Source organism: Primulina eburnea, chromosome 8 (genome assembly GCF_022965805.1).
Source record: "Primulina eburnea isolate SZY01 chromosome 8, ASM2296580v1, whole genome shotgun sequence".
NCBI lineage: Eukaryota > Viridiplantae > Streptophyta > Magnoliopsida > Lamiales > Gesneriaceae > Primulina > Primulina eburnea.
The window spans coordinates 18077066-18085223 of record NC_133108.1 but is presented as its reverse complement, the minus strand read 5'-3'; the positions used below and the strand labels follow the sequence as shown (position 1 = coordinate 18085223).

General features: G+C 33.4%; 1 protein-coding gene across 1 annotated transcript; it reads left to right on the top strand.

Moving 5' to 3' along the window:
• Positions 1-492: 492 nt before the first annotated feature.
• On the top strand, positions 493-2244 carry LOC140837815 (GDSL esterase/lipase At5g03980). Its single transcript, XM_073203917.1, has 5 exons — positions 493-804; positions 992-1204; positions 1297-1445; positions 1522-1795; positions 1888-2244. Exons 1-5 carry the CDS (start codon positions 543-545, stop codon positions 2094-2096), a joined length of 1107 nt encoding a protein of 368 aa, XP_073060018.1. The 5' UTR covers positions 493-542; the 3' UTR covers positions 2097-2244.
• The last annotated feature ends 5914 nt before the right edge of the window (positions 2245-8158 follow it).

Genomic DNA, 8158 nt, shown 5'->3' with positions numbered 1-8158 from the left:
CATAGTGAAATAATAAAAAAAAATATGTGTAAATATGTCAAAATATTTTGGGTATTAGAGAGTGCATAATAAACTTTATTGATATAGAGACTGAACTTTAAGTTTAATATATGATTAGAGATTTTTATGGATGAGATAAATTAAAAATCTTTCTGCCTTATGCCCAAATTACCCTTTTAATATCCTACATTTAAATCCACTTTGATTTATCCCACCTTATCCACTATACTTATACAACATGGAAGAAATCAAATCCACTTTGATTTATCTTTATCTAAAACGATTTATTTAAAATTCATCTCATAAATTGATGGAAAATCGATTAATTAACATATAAACTAATTCAAATTTGAATGTAAATCCTTCATCAAGATTTTAAAGAATCCCAAGAAAAGGCAACATCGGAGTCCTAACAGAAATACACATCGTCAACTATAAATATAACTCTAACCCCATTCATTACCAATAATCATTATTATCAGACGACGCATACATCTTTTTGCAAATATAACTCTTTTCTTTCCTTCCCTTTCCGTGAATCGATGTCTCATCAACGGGCTCTCGTCGCCTTCTTGTTTCTTGTTTGTTATGCTTCACTATCCATTGTTAATGCTCATCCATTGAAAGTTTGCAAGTTTGATCGGATCTATCAGCTTGGAGATTCGATTTCTGACACTGGAAATTTGATACGTGAGTATCCTATAGGAGTCAACACTGCCTTCGCAAGACTTCCCTATGGTGAAACTTTTTTCAAGAACGCCACGGGTCGCTGTTCAAATGGTTTTCTTATGATCGACTATATAGGTATAAATTTTATTAATACGGGTAAATTCGATAAGGGACTCTTATATATACTTAGTTTTTAGGTCACGTAAACTTGGGAATAATTCAAGTTATTTTATTTTCAATAAATAAATATATATATATATTAGTTTGTTTTCAATTGGTTGATGCGGTAATAGTAAATCTATAATCGTGTTGTTTTTGTTAGCCATGAATGCTGGTCTTCCATTGCTTCCGCCTTACAGAAACACAACAGCAGACTTCAAGCATGGAGTCAACTTTGCGGTTGCAGGCTCCACCGCCTTATCCTCCCAAGTTTTGGCAAGCAAAAAAATTTTGAATCCTGTGACGAATTCTTCTCTCGATGTACAGTTGGGTTGGATGTCGTCTCATTTCGATTCTATCTGCCTTGATCATAGAGGTCAGTAATTAATTAAACCTTTTCGATCGTCTTAATTAAATAATATTTTCAAAAATTTCTAAACAATTTATATGTTTCGAATTTATGTATAGATTGTGTTGAGAAACTTCATGATGCTCTTTTCATGGTTGGAGAAATCGGTGGGAACGATTACAACTACGCAATCTTTCAAGGCAAATCGATTGAAGAGCTAAAAAGCATGGTGCCGGATATTGTTAATACCATTATGGAGGGAGTCAAGGTAATTTTAATTCTCAATGTTTCTTTAAGCACCTACAAAATTAATTACTAATTGTATGTATATGTTTAATTTGCAGAAAGTGATTGGTTTTGGGGCTACAAGAGTGGTGGTTCCGGGAAACTTCCCAATCGGCTGCCTCCCAATCTACCAAACGGCTTTCCAGTCCAACGTCTCCATAGCATATGATGAGAACCAATGCCTTAAACAGTTGAATGACTTCGCAGCATACCACAACCAGCAACTCCAACAAGCCATCCACAAGCTACAACGAGAGATACCAAATGCCATGATCATCTATGGAGATTATTACAACGCCTATCAATTTCTGCTCGACTTTGCACGATTTTACGGTATGTTTCTCTTATTGTATATATGCATGCAGTAAACCATGTCGCGCGTTGTTAGATCATAATTAATAATGGATGTTTTTGTATCATTGTAGGGTTTGATACGGAAAGGGCTTGTTGTGGGATTGGAGGCAAATACAATTTCGACTTGACAAGAATGTGTGGAGCTGATGGTGTTGAAGTTTGCTCGGATCCTCATCGATACATAAGTTGGGACGGAGTGCATTTAACTCAAGAAGGATACAAGATCATGTCGGCTTGGTTGATTAATGAAATCTTCCACAAGTTTCATTGTCATTTCTGAATAATATACTATTCAGCAGCAGCAGTACCTTTTATTCTTTATATGTTGCCTAAACATAGCTAAATAGGAACCATTTTAAGTAAGATTCAATTAGATATTATTTTCATAATAGAGTTGATCACATTTAAATATAATAAATTTTGTGACATGTTTTGTTTATATTTTCCTAGATCCTCAATTTCCTTTATTTGTACTAATCTGTCAATTAATCACCAATCGTTTACGGCTTCAAAATCTTGATTACAAGGATTTATCCAGGAAAACAAAAATCCGGTTCCGTCGAAATTTAAAAATGTCCCGATTAAGTCAGAATTAATTATCTAATTAATGAACTTGAATAAAAAAATAGTGTGTTATGTGCACGTTTTCCATTAGTGAGACGAAGGAAATTCAAACACAAGTCAAGTAATCAGAAAATTCTGAAATTGGTTATCAAATTTTTTTTTGTAAAAATTCGTACACTCTAAAGATTAAAAACAAGAATTTCTCGTTATATTATTATATATAACAAAAAATATTATAATTTTTTTAAAAGTAAAAATATTAGTTGTTAACATGGGAAAAATCTATCAAATTTAAGGTGAATCAAAGTTTTACAATATAGAAAAGTAATTTTAAGGTAATCTTGTCAATTAATAAACACAAAAATTCATATGAAACTCTCTTACAGAATAAATAATTTTGTGAGACAGATCTTCAATCCGGTCTATTAAAAAATATTATTTTTATATAAAAAATATTATTTTTTATATAAAAAATATTACTTTTTTCTCTATGTATGGATCGAATCGACTCGTCTCGTTGATATAAATTAATAAATTAAATAGATAAAGATGGAATGTTGTTAATATTTTTTTGAAATATAATAAAATTTTCCAAGATAATATTGATTAATATTATAGAATTTTTTAGTCAAATTATGAACTTTGTAATTGTTTAACAATTTTCAAAATATATTTATATACTGTCTTATGAGAGTTACAACATAATAGAACGACAAAAACTTGTGTAAGACGATATCACCTGTCGTATTTTGTGAGACGAGTCTCTTATTTGGGTCATTCATGAAAAAATATTACTTTTTTATGCTAAGAATATTACTTTTTATTGTGAATATTAGTAGGGTTGACCCATCTAATAGATAAAGATTCGTGAGACCATCTCACAAAAGACCTACTCATGTAGAACAATTTCCTAATTTCTCTCTTTTTCTGCTTGAGGATTAATGTCGGTAAGAAATCGACCGAGGCTTCAAAGGGAAGTGGTTTAGAAGTCAAAGTCAATTTAGATAAGGTTATGTGTTGATCTTATCTTATTTTACTTACTGGGATAGAAACTTCTCTATCTTTATTTGTATCTTTGTATTATAAATTCCTAAGATTAGTTTATTCTCGTGTATTTTTCGCTCGCAAACGCAAGGTTGTCAAGTTTTAATATAACAGAGTAAAGTATTATTCCCACGAGAAGTGTATATATATATATAAAAGTATATCAGTGCTTGTAATTAAAATAATTACGACTTTATTTAGAAGAATCAATAAAATGTTTAGTCTACTTAAAGCGAATTAATTGAAAATAAATAGTAATCGAATCATCGAATTCAGCAAATATCAATGAGAGAAAATATCTAGAGTAATGATTTCACTTAATTTCCACGATAACTATTCTCATTTGAATTTATATTAATGAATTTCATTCATTTAATAGCCAATAACACTTAATTATTTCATTCATTCTTTTCCCAGTGACGAATGAAGTGTATCATTCAAACTTCGATTCAAACATTTCAAATAAAAATCTAAGTTCAAATGATATATGCAAACGATCATCTTACCTAAGCTCCGCTAAAGTTATACGTCTTCTGAAAAGTATAAACATTTAACGATGTATCTCTAATAATCCATAATTCTAGTCTCTCTCCCGATTTATAGAATTAATAAGATAACAGTCAATTTATGGCCAGTAAATTGAAATCAATAAGAACTAGAAAACATAATTAAACAAACAGGAGTTCAATCATATAAAAAATAGATGTAAAAATATCGTGTCAATGAAGCTACAACATCAACTAGAATTGAAAAGTTAGTTCATAACGAAATCTAAACTAAAACACAACATATTTGAAGATTTAGATATCTCAACACAAGAATTAAAAGACGAGAGAACTATATAACAAATCAGAAGTAGCATCTCTTTCCCCAGAGTTGTCATTCTTTGTCTTTGAATCAATCCCTGCGTTCCAAATCCTTCTCCAATATGTGCTCCTCGTTTCTCACCAGATTCTGCTCCTAAAAAACGGCCTCCTCTCTAGAGTTTCTTTTTCCTTTTGTTTTTCCTTATATCCTTCGTCCAAGCCCGTAAAATAAAACCCAAAGTATTTTTTCCGCGCGGACATTAGCGCCGCGGCGCTTGTCAGTAGTGTCGCGACGCTCGAAAATCATGCTCAACTCCAAGACTTAGCACCGAGGCTCTAAATAAATAGTGCCTAGGCGCTACATGCTTCGACAACCCTGGCGCTTCTGTAACACCCCGAAAATTTAAAGGTCCACGCGAACCACATGTATGCAATTATTAAATTCCTTTGTATTTTAATTAAATGTTTTAATTGCATTATTTAATTATGTTTTGCATACTTGTATGTTTAAAATATATTTTTCTACATGGTTGCATTAAAATGTAATTTTTAAATGTTATTCGAGTTGCGATCGAGGAACAGAGACTGATGGCTGAAAAATAGAAAATGTTTTTATTGGTGATTTGTTTTTAATTATTTAAATTATGGGTGATGATTTTTATTATTTTTGAAAATATGAGGTTTTGAGGTGATTTTATACGCCGGGACGTAATTTTTATCGGTGTTGGATTTTCAACAAAAATTCGAACTAATGGCAACCCGGCTAATAAATTCACAAACTTATTTAAGCAAATTTATTTTTAATATTTAATTAAGCACTAATGGGCCTAATTTACCTACTTAGTGGGCTTAAGCCTTATTAGTGACTAATTAACTATTTAAATTTCAAAATCAACCCTAAACCCTCAATGAATCCCACGCCTCTTTCAGATTAGTTGCACACCAAATTTCTCCCTTACACTCACGGCATACACAACACAGCTTGTTGAAGGAAAATTCGTAGGGACAAGGGAGATTCAAGCCTTGGTTTCGATCCGTTCTTCGACGTCAACGATATTCAAGAGTAGTTAACGTAAAGGCACGCCTTAATCTTCTTTTTCTCATCCATCATGTCATATATATATTTTTAAAGTCGGTTTATATGAAGCATGAAGCACCGAAACTATGCTGCCTTTGTTTTCTGTTTTCACGATTTATACATCTCATAGCATGCCATGATTCACGATTTTTATGATACTAAGGGACTGCCATGATGTCTAGGTATGATTAGGTAAGGATTATACTTGTTTTAGAGTCCCACACACCTCACAGAAATCGGTGGTAACCATGAAAGAATAAGGAAACAAGAAACATGCACGAACCGAGAAGTGCTGTCAAGCATGGGGCTCGGTTTTTTTGTTGTGCAGGGGTTAGGGCTTGGTTGGCTCATTCCAAGGGCTAGCCAGGATCATGAGTGAGTCATGGGGGGAGTCCTAGCCAAGCTAGGACTCACGCTAAGGGCCGGGAGAGAGTCCTAGCCGAGTTAGGACTCTACCCGAGAAAAAGAAAGCAGCCCACAGCTGTGCTGTCTTGCGCGGATGCAGGGGTTCAGGGGCTCGTTGCGGGGCACGGGCTGGCAAGGGTGGTTCAATAGGGTCCTAAGGTGGTGCACAACACACTGGGTCATGGCTAGGGTCGTCGGCTAGGCCCATAACATAACAAACGTAGAGTCCATAAAAGATGAAAGTCTCGACCAGCTTATGGGCAGTAGAGGGGACCTTCGTTTTTGGCTTTGGGATGGGTTTCTTGGTGGACTAAGGGTCCAGTAGGTTGATTTAGGGTGTTGGTCAAGTTTTGGATCAACATGGCTCGGGGGTAACTCGTGAAAATCGGAAGTTGGCTCGGGGTTGAAATTCATGTATCAAATAGGGTTTTAAAATAAAGAAAAATTGGAAAACGGCTCACGGGGGTCGAGTCGTGATCCATAAGGGCTAAAATAATATAAAAAGATTAAATTTAGAATTTAGGAATTTTATATTAAAGTTTGGGATTTTTCGGGATTAAAAACACCGTCAAAACAATTATTTAAAGATAAATAAAAAAGTCCAATATTTAAGCTGAATAAAATTATGAGAAAATTCATGTAAGCTTAAATAATTATTTGGGACATGTTAGAGTCATGAAATCAAGGAAAAAGTCGAAATCGTAAAATGTAGAGTCCAGGGGTAAAACAGTCTTTTTACACCTAGAAATTAGTAAAGGTCATGGCAGTGCCCTAAATGTTGTTTTTATGAAATTACGATTATTTTTAAATGTTTATGAATTTTTCATGATTAAAATATGATTTATAAATGTCTAAATGATTTTTATGATTTAAGAAGACATTTAAAATACATGTTCCATGCTTGGTTTCAAAAATGAAAAATGTAAATATTATTCATGATTTTTCTAAGTGATGTGAATGAAAAAATGTTGAAGGATGTGAAGTGATTGTGACTAATTCGTTAATGTTGGCGACGTCGTGAGGGTTATGGTCCCAGAGGAAGCCCATTTATGGGAAAAGGCCCCAGAGGGAGCCCCGATGATCGTATTTCTATTCGAATCATGATAAGCCAGGGCCCAGTTGACCGGTGGGAGTGTTGCTGGTGTCCCTCGCCGCCCAGCACTGTGGTTATACGTAGATAGATCCATCGACCCTCATGATCATGATCAAGAAAGTCACAATTAACGATCTGAATTCAACAAAAGAAAAAAGAAAATGTTTATGATCATGTTAAAATGCTTTTATGTCATGATAAGGAAAAAGATTAAGGCTATTTACGCATATCATGAAATGTTATTTTTACACCTAAAAATATTTTCACTGTTGCATGCGATTTTATATATATATATATATATATATATATATATATATATATATATATATATATATATATATATCTTTTTTGCTATAAAGATGATGGTGTTTTGAGTCTTTAGACTCACTAGGTGTGATGGATGCAGGTGAGGTTGAGGGAGGACTTGATGGATGATTAGACTGGACTGATGGCGCACACAACCCGAGGACCAGCGCTTCTATTATTCCGCATTATGACTTTTAACTCATGCTTTATGATTAAAGATTTTTAAGACTATTTACTCATGTTTTTGAGAGAGTTTTGAGAGGTTTAGTATGGGCTAGACTTTTCAAATTATTGCTTTTTAGGTTTGGTAAACATGCGACGATTTTATTTTATGACTATTGCACTTGATTTTTAAAATGCTAGTGGGTTGATGTTTTATTTTAAATGGGCAAAATATTTATTAAAAATATTTTAGTAAGAGCCGAAAATGTTAGAGAAAAAAAAATTTCTAGTACTTTTAAAGCAATAAAAAGGACATGAAGTTTCAGCTTCGGCGCTGATAATGTAGCTCTGCGGCGCTTCTTTCTCTCTTGTGAAGCCTTAGCGCTACTGCGCTTCTTCCTTGGAGCTGCGGCGCTAGTCCATCAACATTTATAAAAAACACCTCTAATCACCATCAATCATCCAATAGTTCATCTCTGCATGACACAAAAACAACAAATACCAAGCATAATTTTGTCCGAAACTAACATAATTCAAATGGATTCTCATATAAATTAAGTTCAATTCTTGCACTTATCAAACCCAAAAATTTGAACTTTTGTTAATCCCGAGCAAAAAGTACTCAACTAAACAAAATAATTTCAGAGTAAAGTAATTAAAAAAGACTCTTGGTTTTAGAATCAACAAGTAACATTGGCCTCAGAGAATAAACTTTTCAGTCAAACATATGCATAATAACTCTTGCATTCATGTTTATGTGTGTCCCGTGCCATTTTTGCCTATCCACTCGATCGATAAGATTCACTCACAAACTTGTTCATTTCACTAACTCAAGATCCCTTTAACTTTAGCTTCAAGTACTTTCCCCTAAGTTTAATATATAC